Source organism: Anguilla anguilla, chromosome 14, assembly GCF_013347855.1.
Source record: "Anguilla anguilla isolate fAngAng1 chromosome 14, fAngAng1.pri, whole genome shotgun sequence".
NCBI lineage: Eukaryota > Metazoa > Chordata > Actinopteri > Anguilliformes > Anguillidae > Anguilla > Anguilla anguilla.
Genome location: NC_049214.1, coordinates 18308876 through 18329026, shown reverse-complemented (window position 1 = coordinate 18329026; position 20151 = coordinate 18308876). Strand labels below are relative to the sequence as shown.

Genomic DNA, 20151 nt, shown 5'->3' with positions numbered 1-20151 from the left:
CCCTGAGACAGCACAGTGTAAATATCTCCTCTGAACCCTGAGACAGCACAGTGTAAATATCTCCTCTGAACAATGAGACAGCACAGTGTAAATATCTCCTCTGAACTCTGAGAGAGCACAGTGTAAATATCTCCTCTGAACTCTGGGACAGCACAGTGTAAATATCTCCTCTGAACCCTGGGACAGCACAGTGTAAATATCTCCTCTGAACTCTGAGAGAGCACAGTGTAAATATCTCCTCTGAACTCTGGGACAGCACAGTGTAAATATCTCCTCTGAACAATGAGACAGCACAGTGTAAATATCTCCTCTGAACCCTGGGACAGCACAGTGTAAATATCTCCTTTGAACTCTGAGAGAGCACAGTGTAAATATCTCCTCTGAACCCTGGGACAGCACAGTGTAAATATCTCCTCTGAACTCTGAGAGAGCACAGTGTAAATATCTCCTCTGAACCCTGGGACAGCACAGTGTAAATATCTCCTTACCCAGTATCAAGCTCTCACGACATCGGCATTATTATTGCATTACTGCCATGCCTGACATGTGACCACATAAGTGAAGCGAAGCTAGTAGGTATTTGAGGAATTTCAATGGCGTAAGAGCTATTATTTTGCTAAAGCACTTAGCCGTCATATGCTAGTAGATCATAATGCCTGTCCTAAGCAGTACATGTACACTGTGAGCTTTACGGGGCCCTGGGCATTGTTACGGGGCCCTGGGCATTGTTACGGGGCCCTGGGCATTGTTATGGGGCCCTGGGCATTGCTATGGGGCCCTGGGCATTGTTATGGGGCCCTGGGCATTGTTATGGGGCCCTGGGCATTGTTACGGGGCCCTGGGCATTGTTATGGGGCCCTGGGCATTGTTATGGGGCCCTGGGCATTATTACTGGGCCCTGGGCATTGCTATGGGGCCCTGGGCATTGCTATGGGGCCCTGGGCATTGTTACGGGGCCCTGGGCATTGCTATGGGGCCCTGGGCATCGTTATGGGGCCCTGGGCATCGTCATGCAGCCGGCCGGGCGGGTGGAAACGCTCGAGCGCAGACGTCACCTGACGGTTCCCTCGGAGACGCCGGGCACGGACAGCGTGACGTCGAGGGGCAGCTGGCACTGGCTGCGCAGGATGCTGATCATGCGCAGCGCCTCCACCTCGCTGCGGGGGGCGTTGACCGAGGCGCAGCCCAGGTACGTCAGCTTGCTGAACACCACGCTGTCCTCGTCCGGCACCGGCGTGCCGGGGCTGGCCTCCGACGAGTCATCTGCACGGGCGGGAGAAGAGCGAGGCGCGCTGACATCATGCTGACATCACGCTGACATCACGCGGCAGAGCGGCGGGTTTCACCGCCGGCGTTTCAGCCAACAGGCCGCGGGGCGCACTGCTGACCTGCCCACCACTGCACTAACGCATCACACACCTACAGACAGCAGGCCGCGGGGCACACTGCTGACCTGCCCGCCACTGCACTAACGCGTCACAGACCTACAGACACTAACGCGTCACACACCTACAGACACTAACGCATCACACACCTACAGACACTAACGCATCACACACCTACAGACACTAACGCGTCACACACCTACAGACACTAACGCGTCACACACCTACAGACACTAACACATCACACACCTACAGACACTAACGCATCACACACCTACAGACACTAACGCATCACACACCTACAGACACTAACGCATCACAGACCTACAGACACTAACGCATCACAGACCTACACACACTAACGTATCACAAACCTACAGACACTAACGCATCACACACCTACAGACACTAACGCATCACACACCTACAGACACTAACGCATCACACACCTACAGACACTAACGCATCACACACCTACAGACACTAACGCGTCACACACCTACAGACACTAACGCATCACACACCTACAGACACTAACGCATCACACACCTACAGACAGCAGGCCCAGCCTGCACAGTGCTCTGTACACCATAACAACATTCTTCTTAAAATGTTACATGCAAACTACTTACAGTTCAACACTATTAAAACATACAAAAAGTGTGGTTAGAGCATGTTTAACTATACATTACAAATAATGTTGACAATGAATTGAACAGATTAACTACTACTACAGGGCTTTTCCTGCACGGGGAATTCTGAGGTGGCCGCTCTGATCTAATTCTGTGCCGCCTGCACACAGTTATGACTGGTGTCAGCACAAGAAGACGTTTTAAACACAAGGGTTGCGCTCGGTGGATCATTTGTAACTGCAATAGCGGCATTACTGTGATGTGGTGCTGTATCAGAATCAGCACAATGCACCAGGAAAGGCGTTAGGAAGAACGCGAAGCAGCAGCTGTAGGCACAGTGCTTGATCAGGCATGGCTCTGAGCTCGCTGCATTCAAACTGTTAAGTCCTTTTTTTTTTGGACCCAAGCACGTCCAATATTTCAAAAACTAAATTACACCTCATCAGTTCAATGTTTTCAACGTTGCATATATAGTTTGCAACCTGTTTCTATATAAATATTCTGAACATTGTCAATGAACTGGTACTTGCCTTATGATTAAGCAGGTTATATCAGGTTTGTGTAAATTTCAGACAACCCGCTGCTGTTCTTCATACAGCCAGAAGAGGGCAGTAAATATAGAGCTAAAACAGTGCAGTGTTGTACTTACCCCTGTATGTGAACTCGCTGTCCTGCGCAGACTGGACCGGGAGCTCCAGTTTTGGGAGGGTGCCGGGGGGCGTGGGGCACACCTGCAGAGGTGCGGCTGTCGTGGGGTACCCCAGGCCGTCTCCATGGTCCTCCCCGCCCACCTGGTCTGCTCCGCCCACCTGGTCTGCTCCGCCCACCTGCTCGGCCACAGACGGGTCCATCAGAACATCCTCCAACTCCCTCTGTAACTGCTGCTCACTGCCGTTCCCCACGATCTGCAAAACACAGGCAAGCACCCGCACACACACACACACATGACCCGACGCACATACACACACATGCGCACACACACATGCACACACATGCGCAGACGCACATACACACACAAGCGCAGACACACGCACACACACACATGCGCAGACGCACATACACACACAAGCGCAGACACACGCGTAAACAAAGACGCACACACACACACACACACACATACACACAGAGTCAAGCCCATTCCAAAGCTTCCTCATTTTCTTTTTTTTCACTATCTGAAAGTAGAAAATGGTTAAAACCATTTGCAGAAGTAGGAAAATGCCTGTAAATGCGATGTCATTCTTTACAGACCGCTAGAAGCACGGACAGAATCCTCAGCGCTATATCAGCATACATTAGCATGAATAGGCCTACTTCTTTATATCAACCAATGTTTCTGATCTCTGTGGAAACTAAATCAACACACAGAAATCACGTTCTAACAGCTAGCTGGTTCTTAGTCTAGCTGGAGCACACAGATAAAAGCGTGTGCTTTTCTGAACAGGACGTTTCCTCTGGAGGGTGCAGGGTCACAGGTGTGTAGATTAGTGACACTGAATGCACAGGAATGCATGTAAAAAGCAGGAAACTGTAACGCGGCCTGATTTCGGCCCATCCGCTACACACACAGGATGAGCGCTGGGCCTGGAAGCAGCGCTGCACAGCACAACTACAGCCCAGGCCTACCCGTCCCATAATGCAATACCACAGGAGGCCTGTCAAATTGGCTCACAGGCAACCGACAACCAGAACAGACAGCAAACAGCACAGACATCGTCACCACGACAGAGAGAGGATGAGGAGAGAGACTGACCTTAAAGCTGACACCTTCCTCAGAAATTACCTGCGTAACAAACGACACATTTAGAGACTCTCACTGAACACCTGTGCTCACAGCAGGGGGCTTCACAGGGGTGAAAAAATATATGTAGGTGAATCAATAGGGAAAAAGACCTCTAGGCTTTCAGAAAACAAACCAAGGAGTGCTACATAGCCTACATCCCTTCAGAACATGAGGTGAGTAGCTTAGCCTGTACTCTGTAATTCTCTAGGCAAACTTCCATTATCACAAGGGTATCAAAAGAGAGCAGTGGTTAGGGAATAGGATTATAGAGCAGCTGCGAGTTCAAACTACAGTATAACACATTGTGTCAATACACATGAACTGCATGTAAAATGCACAAGCGATAAGCAATGCAAGCCACATTATATAGCCTAATTACATGACTGATGTAAACTTGAACAGAATAAAGAAACATATGAGTCAAAGAGTGCTTGAAAACAAATACAAAAAAACAACATAATAGATCAATATCTATGCTGAACCAACTGCACATTTTTCACATTGATCTGCTGGCAGCCTCCTCTGGTGGTATTGGGCACAGAAGAGATGGGAAAAGATTTAGAAGAGTCAAAAGGACGTCATTCAAGCAGAGCGATAAGGAAGCCACAGCAACAGACCAAACAAGCGGGTTCCAACACCCTTCCGTAGCGCGTCAGTGACACTAGCCTATTTCACACACCGCACGATGGACCTAACACTCCAGGCTGTTCCTCAATGTGTGGTGGATGTGACAGTGCAGACTCACCCTTCTATTAGAGCACCTGCACTCACATTCCAGCAGAATTACATACTGGACAGGAAGCAGATATCAATCGCCACTTCCTGATAGTCCACTGACCCCCAATCATAGATACGTACATTTCTATGTTTTACATTCTATGTGATTGTACATTCAAAATTCTGTGCTCAAAATTTCACAATTCACATACAAGTAATTATTAATCATCTCTTATTGACTTTGTGGGCAGTCGGTCAGGCAACATTTACACAGTGGCATATTTACTGAAGCAGGTACCTCACACAGGAGTACAATGGCAGAGCCCCACCTGGCAACCAAACCAACAACCCTAGAGCAGCAAGTCCAGTTCCCTAACCCTTACCCAAATAATCACGTGAAAGCAATCAGGCCAAGTTAATCTGAAAGACTGCTGAAATACTGCAGTTGATTTTGTATTTGTTAATTATTGTGATATTCTTCAGAATGTACAGGCATCACAAACAGCCTGTTAAAGGGTGTACTCAAATGAGAGTACTGCAGAGAGCTATTTCTCCACAGCCAGAGAGATCACTCACAGTGGTAGAACCTGCACACAGCACAACCTGAAGCGTTATTTGCATTGTTGTTTTTATGGGATTTATGATACAACTATAATTTTTTTTTAACTATACGTTTCAGCATAAGGTAAACCAGACTGCCACATAAGCCTGCCAAGAACCAACCCCACCCCTCCAATGACAAAAAAAATACCATAACGCCTTTCAAAGAGCAAAATGTGAGAAAAGGAGAGTTCTCTGTATTCAGGAAGGAAGGTAGCGTAAAGTAGCCTACATTCGTTTCCTCTAGATAGTGCTGCTTTAAGAGGGGAAAGCAAGTTATTAACAAAAGGCACCGTCTAGTGGAGCTAAGATGAAAAACCGGGCCTGCGATCCAGCTTAGAGTACACGGTGAGTTTGTGTGTGAAACAACGCGAGGCCTAAAAGCAATTGAAGCTATTTACTGGGTTATTTATCGGTCTGATTGACTGCATTCTCAGAAACCAGGTTTGGCAGTCTGCAATTCAGTTGAAATATACTATACACTTCAGCTGAACACATAAAGTATTTAGCTTCGACTGAATTATAATTAATTAAATAAAGAGAAACCATTAATAATAACAAGGTATCTGGCTGTGATTAAGTTATGATTAATCAAGCAATGAGTTTGGAGCAATCCACCAAATTGTTGCATTAACAGATTTGAATAGAGAAACCAATGAAGAATGCAATGACTTCTAAAAGCCTTTCTTTTAACAGAATTGTTCACAATTCCATTTCCATTTTAATTTAAACCCACAAGAGAAGTCTGGGACAATCAAAAGATACCCAATCATGATACAGCAAATTTAATTTATGCACTCTGAGTGAGACTTAATTAATCTGAAGCCCTTTCCATGACTTTTCTGTGTGACTTTCTAATTAATAATATTTGACCTCTCCACAATGTTATAGACACTCAAGTTATAATTAGCCAAGGACATTCTCTTTCAATGTCAGATTGAATTACAGATTCATTACTGATATTTCCTTCTTTTCAATAAACAGCCAAACATCAGTTGAAAAATCTGCTACTGGTAAACAGTCGTGTTACTGGCATGTTGTAAACCCGTTAAATATGTTTCAATAACCAAGAGCACTCCATGATTGGATGTGTCGTAGTGAGAAATTAGCAATGATTTTGTTAATAACAGAGGCAATTCAATTACCATAACAGGATGATGTTTAATGACTGCTTCATGAGGAGACCAAATCGACTTCTTGCTTTTGGAGGACTGAATTACAGGCTACACAAGCTCAGCACTTAAATGACAGGGACAGCCCCATTTACAATACAAAATGTATCGTACAAAAATCGGTGTACAAAACTTCACAGTGACCAGCCCAAAATAAGGAACACTGGAGCACACGTTGCCCCGTTTAATGAACAGGGTAGCACTGACGTTTCGATATGTTTCTTTTATTGAGCTGGCTTGAACCACGTTGGGCTTTTTTTTAAATCACAAAATGTAATGTATTTTACCCAGAATCCAAGGAATCTGTCTATGTAAAGAACAACAACATGAACCACATACCTTAGGAAGTGGCCAAAATTCCTCTTCAGGAATACAATTTCAAGCCTAAAATCACATCTGGGTCTGACTGCCAGATGAAGGGTATTTTGCCATTGTTTCATTCTAGAAGAACTGACATTGTAGCATCTGTCATAAATAATAAATATATTAAAAATAACTAGCGCAATACAAGTAACAGAAACTTTTAAATTATTTTTCATGAACCATGAAGGCTGTCCCTGATACGGTCCTACTTGGCAAGTTAACATGAAATAAATATTTGGGAAGAAGATTAACATCGTCCCTGGAAAGCAACAGTGGTGGTTTATTTTTAATCATAAATGAAATTTATTAGCCAAATGTGCAGTCATATGTCAAAGTTCAGGACATTCCATAGAGGTGACTGCATGGGAAAACCAGACTACAAAACAATGAAAATGAATTACATCACAGCAGAACCAGAATACATCCGTTCAGCCTCGCGTCTGAAGAAAACTACCCTACATTTACTCACAGACCTGAGAGTTTGTGAGTACAGAAGTGTCTCTTGCTATTTGCTGATTTAGGGGAAAAGGCTGCGATCACACAGATTGCAGGGGATGGGGGTAAACAGGTTAATGGAAATATAACGGCATTCACACCAGATACTGCTTCTTCAAATCACTAACAGTAACACATCCAAACTCATGCCGACGGAACTGAAGAACACGAAGGTCAGGCCATTTCATCGGAATGAGAAAACCCCTGAAAAACCGTGTTTTTCAATCACACTGCACATTAAAATGTCCCAATGAGCAGTTTCACCACAGACAGAGTGGGACAGGAATGTCAGAGCGAGTTTTAGCACAGTAACAAGCAGAGGAGATACAGAGGACAGATGCAGGTGACGCGCTGTTAGCTTTGCAGGACACCAGCAGCAGTGATGAGTAAGCACGCCCTGCATTAATGATGCACGGCGTGAAAAGCACTCATCAGGGACGACAGCAAGGCGCACACTGAACAGCACTGATCCAAACACACACAACCGATCAGTATGAAGAGGGGTGGAAAGGGAAGGGGGGGGGGTGTGGTGCTACAGGATGGAGCACCCAGCTAAAGCACTGGCTCTACTGCAGGTGCACTGAGGGGCCCTGTGGTCTAAAATCAAATCCCGACTCCACGGGGCGACCTGTAGTGGGGTCAGAGTCACTCCGGAGTGATCGTAGTGCTCCCTGTCTCACTGTAATAGTGACCCGGCTGTTCGGTCAGGCGGCTGCGGTTGCAAAGGATGCGCGACAGGATGCGCGATGCTGCAGGGCAAGAGCCGTGCAGCCCGGCGGGTACACCGCAGGAGACCCGCTGCACACACTTTAGAGGAGGCACACGCTAGCCTGGGACAGGGTCAAAACTGCAGTCTGTCCTTCCAGATTGGTGAGTAATAAGGACCCGGGTTTGTGATGCGTAATGCCAGGAGAGACAGGGTAGAGACGAGCCAAGGGCAAGCTACAGCAGCACCAAGCGTTCAGCTGGACCACTAACTCCACTCCAAGCTCCCCGTCACCACACAGGACTCAACATGGGGGTTAGACTGCGATGACGCTCATTCCTGAAGCACCCTGGAACACGTAGTTTTACTGTCTCACAGAAAAAATGAATGTCCAAGTAATATAGTGCAGACATATTCATCTACTATCTGATACTGTCACCAACGGTGGCTCTTTTAATAGCAAAATAAAACTGACAAGCCTGTTAATTCAATGACAAGTGCGTGAAAGACAATGCTCGTTAAACAGTGCAGCATAGTGAAGTTTCATAGTGCAGTCATCAGCGTGGAGAAAAGATGGAAAATGGATGGGGTGTTTTGCATGGTGAGCCATCATGAAGGAATATGAATAACATTCTTAAAGTTCGAAAAGATGAGAAACAGAGATGGGCCTCAGCCAAGACCGCAGAGAGGTGGAGGCTTTTTCTGCAGTTTTACACCAGGGAGCAACACTAAACTGCAAATGAAAAACCTATACCCCAGCCAAGCCCACAAGTACATCCAAATTAACACTATAATCTGCCCATGACCATTCTATTGCCCATAATAACCATATAACCCACCCACAGACCAAATACACCCAAGATTAACCATGTACCCAACTTTAAACTCCATTTTATTACCCACCACACCCACACCCATACAGTCCACCCTAATGCCCCCCCTGGTGGCATTAGTCTCTCTCAGGACCTAAGCTCAGGCGCTCTTACCTTCAGTCCTGTCTTTTCGTCATCGCTACCGTTATTAGTGGAGGGCGTTTCGTCCCCCTGGCGGGACACCAGGACAAAGTCCTCACTGTTGAGGGTGGAAACTGAGTCGGACGACACGCTAATTTTCCCAACCGAGGCCTTGTCATCCATGACTGTTAAACCAAGCGCGGCTCATGAATGAGGTTAAATCATTAAAATCACCTAGAAAGAAAAACCATAAAATGCATTTAACTGATGTTCTCCATACTGACCGGGTTACTGTTCTTAAGGTTAGAATACTGGACTTCCACCCATTACCGAAGAGGGGCCCTCACTGGCTATGTGCGTGTGCAGCTACGCTACACCTCCAGCAGGGGGAGCAGTGTCAACAGCATGGCGGTCCTGCTGAGAGGAGAGGGAAAGGGAAGGCGCCGGAGGCAAAGCCACTTTCCCTCATTTGTGGAGCCTGGTCTTTTTGTTTTGGAACGGCAGCACTCAATTTGCTGTCAGATAGAGAAATATAATGTTATGTGATGCCATGACAATGCAAAATAAAAGCATAATAACAAGCCGAATGTGGGAATGGAAATGAAGAAGCAGTGTGATGTGCAGTCACATGGTCTAGGCTCTGGGTGGAGCTGCTCTGGATCTGTGATACAGGAGTGCATTGTATCCACATTCCATCCAATATACTAACCTTAATGCAAAACACATTTCCATGGCAACATTCAAATGCATTCAACACTGGCAGGTACAGCTGCCTCTCAGTTCAGTGTGTTCTTTTCAACACCCAGACACAGTAAACAGAGGGTAATGACATCACAGCACACACAGCAAACCTCTCTCAAAACAGCACAATACACTCCGCAGAGAAAATCAGAAAAACTGCAGGTAAAACTGAGGCTAGGACTAAGAAGGCCTGTTGAAACAATGTGGTCACATCTACAAAAACATTTAAAAGGTAAAAAAATCTGTTGCTCCTGGCATTCTTTTGGGAGTTTTGGCAACCAGCTTGGCAAGGCCCCTGACAGCGAATGCGAGACGTGCCTGTGGCTGTTAGCAAGGGTGCGGTTTGGCAGGCTGTCAGTCAGCTTCCTCTCACTGAGTCCAGGGCTGTGGGCACAGGGCGGGGCCTCTGCCAGGAGCAGAGCCTCGCATCCCCTTTCAGGGCCTTTCAGCGGCGCTAATCGATATGAAGCAGGCGCGCGAGGCTGGCTAATGGCATCCTGCACCTCAGAGAGGACGGCCCGGAAACAGCGCTACGCTAACGCTAACGCCGCTGTGGCCTGTGCCTCTCCCAGCCTCCTCAGCAACACACTGAGGCTCGCCTAATACTCTGCTTTACACCGCTCACCAAACATGTCCAAGGTCACTTCACAGCTGTGTCAGGCAGGACCCAGTGTGCACCAGTCACAGAATAAACAGTGCAAACTCTTAAGACTATCCTTCTATATTTACCTGGCAGACACCCATATCTGGATAGATGTGTACGCAATGGTTAAATACACAAATGCAATAGAGAACAGGGCACGCAACAGAAATACCCAGGAAAACGGCGTATTTGTACATGCTAAGTAGAGAAATAACACGCAGAACATGGCCCTCGTGGTGCACGCTGAACGAAGACACGCACGGTGCGACGCCTTGGCTGGAAAACACAGTTCCGGTCGGCACTCGTTTATGTAACGTCTGATTAAGACGCCATTTGGCTCAGCTGAGTCACTAGCCTCACAAGGTTAGGAGAGTGGAGAGTTTTCTCACGCACAACTTAAATAAAAGCCTGATGTCTTAAACAGGAAGAACAGAAAGAACAAGATGGAGAGAGAGAGAGAGAGAGAGAGAGAGTCAGTGGCTTAGAGAAAGAACACAGAGATAGAGAGATGTCTGTTCATAAGCAGAGGAGCAGAAAGGAGCAGAGAGAAAAAAGGACAGAGAGTGAGAGTGAAAGAGAGAGAGAGAGAGAGAGAGAGAGAGAGAGAGAGAGAGAGAGAGAGATGCCAGTCGGTAACAGGAAGAGCAGAGAGAGCGGAGTGAAAAGGGAGTCTGGCAGTGACTCAGGGAGAGCCCATGCAGGCTATTAATAGCCCTCCCCCCTCCCCAGTGAAGAAGCACAAAGGAGGAATAAGAGGAGCCGGCACGCGGTGCTCAGCACCATGCACAAAGCACTGCAGGCGCACAGCCACACGGTCACATGACCCACGCATCCGCCAGGCCTGCCAGGCCCCCCCCGCGCTACAGCATGGCACTCATTTTAAACCCATCGGCGAGTCAGTCTGTCACGTCCCAGGTACAGAGTCAAAGGAAAGGCAGTAATTGGTCTGTCCAAACCATGACAATGGGCATCATGTGCGAACGTTCAGGAACACCTGGCCACCAGGTTGAGAAGGCATGCTGATCTCAGGCCGGCCCAATAAGAGATGACAGGTAATAATGTGCGCTGTCACATATGCTGCAGGGACACCTGCACAAAACTGCTCGAGTCGGGCTTCTCGCATCAGAAGACTGTTCAGCCAGGCTGGCTTTCACACCCAGGCCCTGTCCTCCCTGAAATCAGAGCGTGGCAGTGAACTGACGACTCATCGTCATGCTCTCACTCTGTTCACTTCCTTTTCACTGTCGTTTATAACACTGCGGTTTATCGTTTCTGCAACTGTACCTCCTCTGCGAGAGGCATCCGTGCCAAGCACTGTAGAACAACAGCACTGCATTCCCCAGCTCTCCATCGGCAGGGTACTGTGACAAATGAACTGTGAATCTAATAGTACAAAGGCTGCTATTTGGCTGCAGCACATCCCTTGCATGCAGGCGACTGCACGAAGCCTGGGATCTACAGACGTCACTGGACTCCGGGCCCGTCCCTCTGAGGCGCTCTGGCAAGCCTTCGCGGCAGCCATTTTCAGCTGCTGCTTATTCTGGAGGCGGTTCTGCCTCCTCTTCAGCACACGGAGCGAATGCGTCATTGGAGTTAAATCTGGAGATCGACTCGGCGCTAACATGGCCACTGAGAACGGTGTACAGGATCATATTAAATCAGAATGATGCACTTTCTTTTTATCCCCCACGTTTTTACCTTCTATCAGAACAAAGTTCACATAGCAAGGTGGGCCAAGTACCTCCCATTTGAAAAATGCTACTTGTTCCACCCGACTACAGGACTGTCTCCAGCTGCTTCAGGCATTCTACTGTAAGGAGATGACGCCATGTTATACCAGTGTCGGTTTATTTTCCAATAGCCACCACTATGGGGTGAGTCACTGCCACGGTCTGATATGATGTCGACAGAACTGACTACTGGAATGAGCACTTAGGAAAGTTTGAGTTAAGCCAGCTTGATCAATCTGTAGCAATGCAAGGAACGGAGATTCTACCAAGAGGCAGGGCAATTTTTCACTTGCATCACCCGGTTGCATCACTGTTGGCACAGACATTGCAATGTCTCTTTCCATCAGCATGGGCGTAAGATTAACCGACACCCAAAATAAATATTTACCCTGCAATTAAAATCAGCTCACAAAATCATGCTTGGCTGTAACGCCTGGTATCACACGGTAAAGTCTTAATCTAAGCTTAATCTGACAAAACAACTGAAGAGGCAGCAGACGACAATAGACCTGCCAGGATGAGGTGATGAAACTTCATCCATGTCACCGTAAGAAATCCCCAGGCTTACACCCGTGAGAGGCGGTGAGCTCAGGGAACACGAGACCAGAGAAGGCTGGGCTCAGGAACGCACCAGCGCCACCGTCCACAGACGCCATTCCGTCATGAAAACAGCGGCAATACATCTCTCCCTTACGTATCTGCCTGCAAGACGCTCTCATCCAGAGCACCTTCCACAGCGTGTGCTACTTCACAGCATGCCAGGAATTCAAATGACTGGATATTTAATGAAGTAGCCAAGGTTAAGTTCCCAAGCATACACAAATGGGCCACCTGGCATCTGAACCTGCAGGATACACACTCAGTTTGTCAGCCATTATTTATACTGCTGTCTCTCTCATTCCTTCAGATGCACATGCAGGCAGACTCCCTCACATACATTGTCTCTTTTGCACTTAAACATGCATGCACGCAGTAACACACACAAATGTGAAACAAATCAATTTTACTGGTAAGTTACTTACCAAGCTGTGTGTGGTCAAACCTATCCAGTAAATAATGAAGCTGCCACACTTGCAAATGTGCACAGTATCGAGGGTAAAAGCTGTTTCTCAACCATTTCTCCGAGTTCAGGTGGATATGACTGAAACTGATCAGAGTAACAGTAAAGTAATTCCTGAGTTGTAAGTATTCTTTTTACAGTGTAGGAGAATGTGAACTACCTGCACTGATTTGAATTTCTCTTTGCATGTGATATTTCAGTAAAATTACGCATACTGAAAGCATGGCCGTCTTTAAGTCATTGTTCAGACTGATTGGATGCAAAACCTTGCTCCTGTACAGTGGAATATCCTGCATTACGCTGTTCCGACCAAACAGCATATTTATTTTCTGCTGTTTTATGTTCATTTCATACAGTGAGCTGCAAGGATTTTATGCACCAGAGTCCAAAGCTGTCAGTGCTCCACCAGCATAAACAAACTGTGCTGCAGCCTAAAACGCACAGTGTAGGCTAGAGCCTAACTTCAACCAGCTAATGTCCACCTGTTAGCAGCATGGAGAAGCCACCCCAAAACCAGCAATTCCAAAGCCTGTGCTACACAACTCTCAGGTGGAGGAAATTTCACACAACACCTCTAATTAACCAGCTGAAAGTACGGAACATCACCCTAGTGAACATACTGTATCTTCAAGAACAACCATGGTGTTCCCGACAACTAGGACACGACTGTGGCATTCCAAAAGAACAACGCACCGGCAAAAGAAAGAGCTTCCTCAACCTCAGGAAATACCCTGAGCCCCACTCCAGCCAACAGCCAGAGGTATCTCTCACACCCTGTTTCTACCGTAGAGCTGGGACTACGCCAATGTGCGCTGGAGCCATAGCTAACCTCAGGCAGCACTGCTGCTGTTCCTGTTACATTACCAGCAAACAGCCAAAGGCTGATGGCAGTCATATGGAGCAGATTTTCCTCTTTAAAAAATCCATCCTGGGACTACCACCAACAATCTGGAGACTGCTCTCGCCGTGGGCAGATGCTAGCATTCTGTGCACACTTCTAGAGCGACGCTGTTTGCTGGTAACGTAACCGGAACAGCGGCTGAACTTGTGATGCTTCAGGTCAGTTTTGGCTGCAGCAGAGTGACAGTGTGACAGGAGTCACAGAACACAAGGACACACAGTGAAATCCTGCCTCCCTTCCGTGTTTATCAGTGTTTTTGCATCAACATAACCTATAATATGGTAGCACTTCAGCTAGCTTAGTTGGCACACATTAGCAGGGCACAGAAACGCCAGAGGAAAACAGTAAGGAAGCCAAAGGAACCCAGCTCGGTTCCCGCTCTACAGCAGGCTTTATGGACACTCTACTTCCTGAATGACATCATCTCCAGGCAAACCCATTTGCTCAGTGATCATTTATCAGCAGTGAACTTAACAAAACGATCCAAGTTCAGTTTAACTGCCAAGCGATGTGATGCATGTTTCAATTTGCAAAATGCCCCTCCAAATGTCCAAGAGTTCAGCCAAGGCCGCGTCACTCACATTTCCCAACACGGGCCAGTTTGAGATGGAGGAACTCCTAGTGTTGCAGTCAGCACAGTGTACACAACCTGGCTTTCAAAAAGTGTGTTGAAACATCAAACTAAATTGTTAACAGAATGGCACAAGGAAAGGAATTAAAAACAGATTTTTATATGGCTCCATGTTAAATTGTTTAATTTCAGCATTTCTTTTGTTCACTGCTTGTTCGTACTAGCACCAGTGGACAGGACGCTGGCAATGAAATAACAAGGGAGCAGCAAACATAGATGTTTTCTTAATTAAAACCTAATTAACAGTTTTATACTCAACACTATCCTTTTTTGTGTAAATCAGATTTCACCACTGGACCCTCTGGGGTGGGCTCAGGAAAGCTCAGACAAGCCCAATGCTCTCCTCTGATGCACACCCATCGTGCCAAGCACCACAGCCCATGGAACCTCAGCAGGCAAAGCCAGCCTTGCACGCAGACGGGTTTGGGGAAGAGAACCAGGGTGCTGTGGTCCCAGATCTTTAAAACTCCTGAGGCCCGCTGAGGTCAGGCGAAACAGGGCCACACAGAAGGAGCGGGTGGAAAACTCGTGACAGAGCTGGAACTCCATCCTGGGGGCTAGAGCTTCAAAAACCTGCAGGGACACCGCTGTTGCACCAAGACCAAGCTTCTTCAGTAAAGGGAGACAAACGGGCAGTGCATAAAGCACCCAGTGTGAGTCGCCCGGGACCCAAAGGCCTACCAGGCAAATGAATAACTAATGCAGGCAAATCCAGTGTAAACAGCAGGGAATAAATACCACCGGTGATAAAACTAGGAACAAATAACTTAAGACTAAAACAGGGACATTTACCAGTGAAGACTGTGTACTTGTGCTTAACATACTGTTAAAGATGTATTTTTGTCTCAAGCGTGTGGGAATAGCTTCAAGTTGCTATTTCTGCCCAGAAGAGATGTAAAGACTAGAGGCTGAAAACCATGGGCCTACATGTGAAAAGGGTTTATTTGGGATTCAAAAAATGATTCACCCAGGAATCATCCTTCAGAAATAAACTGAGTATTTGAGTAGTCACTGCCTAGTGCATGGGACTAAACTGAACTGTCCATTCAAATGGAAACAGCCCTATATCTGCTATACAGAGACTCTAGTGTCCCACCAGCAGCACAGAGAAACAGGGACACTATCAGGATTACCCATCAACTGGACTGTGTTTCAACACTGTAGAAACCACGTCCTCTCTTGAAAATGTCATATAAAGAGCCTCTCACACAGGCGAATGTGCACACACGCATGCTTGCACACACACACGCACGCACGCACACACACACACACACACACAACAGCGTTTCAGGCAGCCTCACACAGACACTCTGTTTCCCAGCTCCCGGCCTCTCATAATGCCTGCCTTGTCGGGCTTCTCTCTTTCTGCCCCAGGAGACCACAGCTAACTGAAGAGTGGAGAAGACCCGACAATGGAGAGTAAGGGCAATAAAAGCCTGCGCCTCCTTCACTCCCGGAAAAATGTGTGGAGAGGAGCCCCTCCCCCTGTATTTTTCCTGCAGTGAGCTGCCTGCCACCATGACAGTACTGCCATCCTTCACAATGTGCATGTGCTGTCCTAACAGCTGCCAATGTCTGCAGCTGGCACAAGGACAGGGAAAGACATGGCACAGCTCATGTGTCCATCTACTGTACGGCAAATCTCACCATATATAGGTCTACACTGAACATGGCCTACATTGAACGAGCAGTCTCACACACACACACACACACACACAAGCTGATGAAGCATGGAGGGTGAACTGCTCTCTGGCACACATTTAGTGTTGCTTCACCTTTCTGGAATGCCGGGATCAAATACCGCCACAGATCAAAATACCTCTGTATCTGATCTGCAGACATGTGTGAGGAAAGGTGCTTATCACTGGGCATGCTCCATCTCAAAGCTGCACGAGAACCGAGTCAAACAGAGAGGATGCTGATCCAGCTCAACTGACTGGCTTGGGCTCCCGAAAGAGAAGCCGGCTGTCAGCTTTGACACACATCCTCTCCATATCTGAACCGTGATTTTAAGAGTGAAGAGACGGTTCAGCTGAGGAGAGATGAATGATGTGTGAGCAGGAGAGAGGAGGACAGGGAAGCACAGAATGGCAGTTTGGAAAGCATTGATTTAGACAGTGTGATGACAGTCTCACTCAGAGCTAACTGTACTGCAGGATTAATTAAAGGGAGCAGGCTCCTGTCTGTCAGCACCCCTCCGGTCCAGGCTTCACTTCCCAGTATTACATGCAAAACAAAAACAGGAAGTGACATCAGGAATCCTATATGGCTCTATTCTTACACCCTCAATATGACAGAGAGCGCTCAGTCAGCTCATCGGTACTTTGTGGTGGCAGGCACTGTTTAAATCCCAGGGAGATAAAAAGCAATCCCTCTTCTCTAGGAGTTGCTCTAGGTGCAGCAAATGGATTGAGTAACACACTCTTGCTGGTCAGGTGTGTCTTTCTCCTCCATTAAGTTCTTAGAGCCACGTCACAGAAAGCTCTCTGCCTCATTAATGACTGAGATACAGCATATCCTTCCAGCGAGGTGTCAGAAACAGGCCTCATTGCAGCCACCATATAAAACCGTAATACCATGCTCACAGTCCAAAGCAGAGTGGCAGCAGAGTGTGGAGAGTCAACGTGACAAACTAGACGTGCCTGCAACTCCCGTTCAGATCTCCAGCACAGCAGGAACACCTTCCTTTCTCCGGGCTCATTTCAATGCAAATATTTGTGCACAGTTCAGTGCAAGAGGGGTGTGACCAAACGGCGGTTTCAGCCGTTGTTTTTCAGGTGTGAGGAACAATGGATTTCAATCGCTACTATGACTCCGCTGTTGTACTGACACCTGACTCTTCTTTTTTCTGTCTGTTAAAAGGTTTCAGTGTTTGGGGACAAACATTTTGAACAATGAACATTCAGAGTGCAAAACTTGTTCAACCTAACAAATTTCCTTTCTTTTGTAGGCCTATAGTGAATAAAATGTACTCAGCTACCAAGAATAATCACCTTTGTCATGTCCGATTGATATGGTCTCAGCTGGTCTATCTCACATTTTGACATTTACACATTTTTCAAAACATCAGCTCAGTAAACTCTGGCATTCAAATGTAGGATGCTCAATACCCCAAATAGTTGAAAGAGGGATACTGTAGACTGGTTTTAGTCATTCTATTTGGAGCACAGTTTAAAAATGCATGCACGGTGTGTATACCTGGACATAACTGTATATTAGTTACAAGTACCACTACGTCTTGAGACCGGTTGTGCATGCCCGGACCCGCGAACCTCCACCACGTAAAGCTATAAAGCAACCTACTGTGTTGGGTCAACAGCACTGAGCACGCTGTAGCAACCCACATAAATCCACAAGCGTGGGCCTTGGCAACATCAGTTCAAAAGAAAGATAACAGACTCGGGGTGGTCATTGCTATGATTGGTGTTACCACTACTAGCTTGCAGCTAACAGTTATTATTGCGGACAACTGCAGCTTCCTTAAGTTGTATTGCTTTGATTTTGTGACTTGCACACATTCAGTAGCTATTGGTAGTTCGGTATATTTAGCCATATATCATTTGCTATATAGCTAGCTATTTAACTAATTCAGTTATTTGAACGGCTGGTTTGTCGGATAGCTGGATACGTTCGTTAGACAGCTGTAGCTGGTGAATCGATGGGTAGGCAACATGGCTACTTAGCTAGCTGTAAACTTGGTTTATTTAGCAAGTGCCAGGTACGTAGCTAACCAGGTTAGCAAGCTAAACAATCGTTTCCACCATGCATCTTTGACAAATCCTGCTGCGTATTTAGCTATTATAACGTGCTTTGGAAAGCATGAACCAAATTCTCGTATTTACAATACTAATGTAACAGATCGGTCACGTTAATTATAACTTCGCCATTACTAGATTGTTCGTCTATACCCAATGAGACCGCCAAATACGATCAGCTTGCACTTGTAAGTCAGATGCTAGTATTAGCTACAGCTAAGTGATAATAGCAATAGTGCAAAACGAATCCCAAGAGCTAAACTCACGCAGCCAACTTTGCGAACTAGACTAGCCGGATCATATATTATTTGCTTGTGCAGCCTGCCATTTTCTAAAGCGCATCACAGCAAATCGTTTGGATAGCTACCAATATCACATTTTATACAGCAAGCTGGTTATTGTGTGAATAACATTAGCTTGCAAACCGATACACACAGATAAAAACAAAATATCACAATTTGCTAGTTGGATGTCGTTTTCCAAACTATTGAACTTCACAGAAAATATGCACAATAGATAGCTAACGTTAGCCAGCAGGCAATGCATATCCGTGCGAGAAATGGCAAGATAGCAGTAGACCGCTATCCATCCAACGTTAATGCTCCCTGTACATGCCGCAAACATGTAGTTAGCATGCAAGGAAGCTATCTTGTAACTTCGTGGTGACTAGGCTAGTAATCAACTCATACTGCAAAAGCTGAACATTACATATCAGGTGTTGTCATTCACGACTGGGAGAACGGTGCATAACTAACGTTATATGTGAGTGAGGAGTTAAGCAAATAAACGTTCGGCCTTCACACGAAGAAGGCAATATAGCTGTCTAGCTAATGTTAGCTAGATGGCTAGCTCCCTAGATAACGTTAGCACTAGCTAGCTAGCGGTACGTTGTGCTTTCCCCTTTACAGCTAAAATTGTTATCTTCAGCCAGAACAAATCAGTTGATTTTTCAGTACCGCTAAACAAACACAGAGATGTGTTGAGTGTCTTACCTGTTCCTTGTATACTTTTTTTATTCCAGAAATGGTTGTCATAACATTGCACTAGCTACATTACTAGCTAGCAAGTCAGGCTGCTGTAAACACAAACCAAACCCCAACCTACTGCGCAGACGCTAGACAGCGCTGGGCAGTTGCAGAAGACATTGCAGAATGGGTTTTTTCTCTAACTCAGTAAAGCCGGGCACCCACCGCACGCGTATCGGCCGCGAGCGCACTACGCGCGTATTACGCGCGTAACTGAAGCGTAGTTGAAGTACTGTTATTACAACGGCAGCGGGCGACGTCGTCTCCACCAGATGCGAACGCGTCGCGTACCGGCTGCGAAGCTCGCGCGACACAAGCGAACTGAAGCGTAGTTTTTCGCTTCTGTTCTATTTTTTCGGCTTGTCGCGCGTCACGTTGGCCTGTTTATACACAGAAATATGCTCTAAAATGCTAGGTATACATGCTCTGATTTATATTTCATTCTTATATTACTGGGGGTGTGTCCCTAGTTACCTCCCAGATATTTTTAAGCAGCTAAAAAAAATACAAGCCTTTTCGTTTTGTAAAAATAAATAAATAACTGGAACCTGGGGGAAAGGCAAACTTAGTTTCGCTGTCTTATTTTGCGGAGGGGGTGGGGTAAATTTGAAAATACACCACAGAAAGACGTAGGCTATTGAGTGACGTAGAAGGGAATGCACCGAGCAGCGGTTTGTTAGCTCGAGTATTGGAAGATAGTTTTTAACCAACCATTGCTCAGCCTATTTGACTTCTCCGATGTCTTCGTTCGCCGTGCTTTCAAAAAGGGCTTGTTAATAAAAATCAGATAATCCACAGAGCTTTAAAAAAATCAGATTATTTAGTGGTCTTGCCGATGAAAATGCACCTATTTTATAAATGA

General features: G+C 46.4%; 1 protein-coding gene across 7 annotated transcripts in view; it reads right to left on the bottom strand.

Annotated features, from left to right (window-relative positions):
- The window catches only part of LOC118212403 (rab GTPase-activating protein 1), an 82937-nt gene extending 63535 nt beyond the window's left edge, over positions 1-19402 (bottom strand). The window contains exons 1-5 of one of the 7 annotated variants that reach the window (XM_035390227.1): positions 19257-19387; positions 8837-9037; positions 3768-3797; positions 2667-2922; positions 1056-1263 (exon numbers count right to left, since the gene is read on the bottom strand). In XM_035390227.1, the coding sequence (XP_035246118.1) occupies positions 1056-1263; positions 2667-2922; positions 3768-3797; positions 8837-8986 (644 nt within the window). In that variant the 5' untranslated portion in view covers positions 8987-9037; positions 19257-19387. Of the gene's footprint in view, positions 1-1055; positions 1264-2666; positions 2923-3767; positions 3798-8836; positions 9038-19256 lie in introns of all 7 variants that reach the window. The other 6 variants (XM_035390229.1, XM_035390231.1, XM_035390234.1 and 3 more) reach the window with 6 other exon arrangements.
- Positions 19403-20151: the final 749 nt, after the last annotated feature.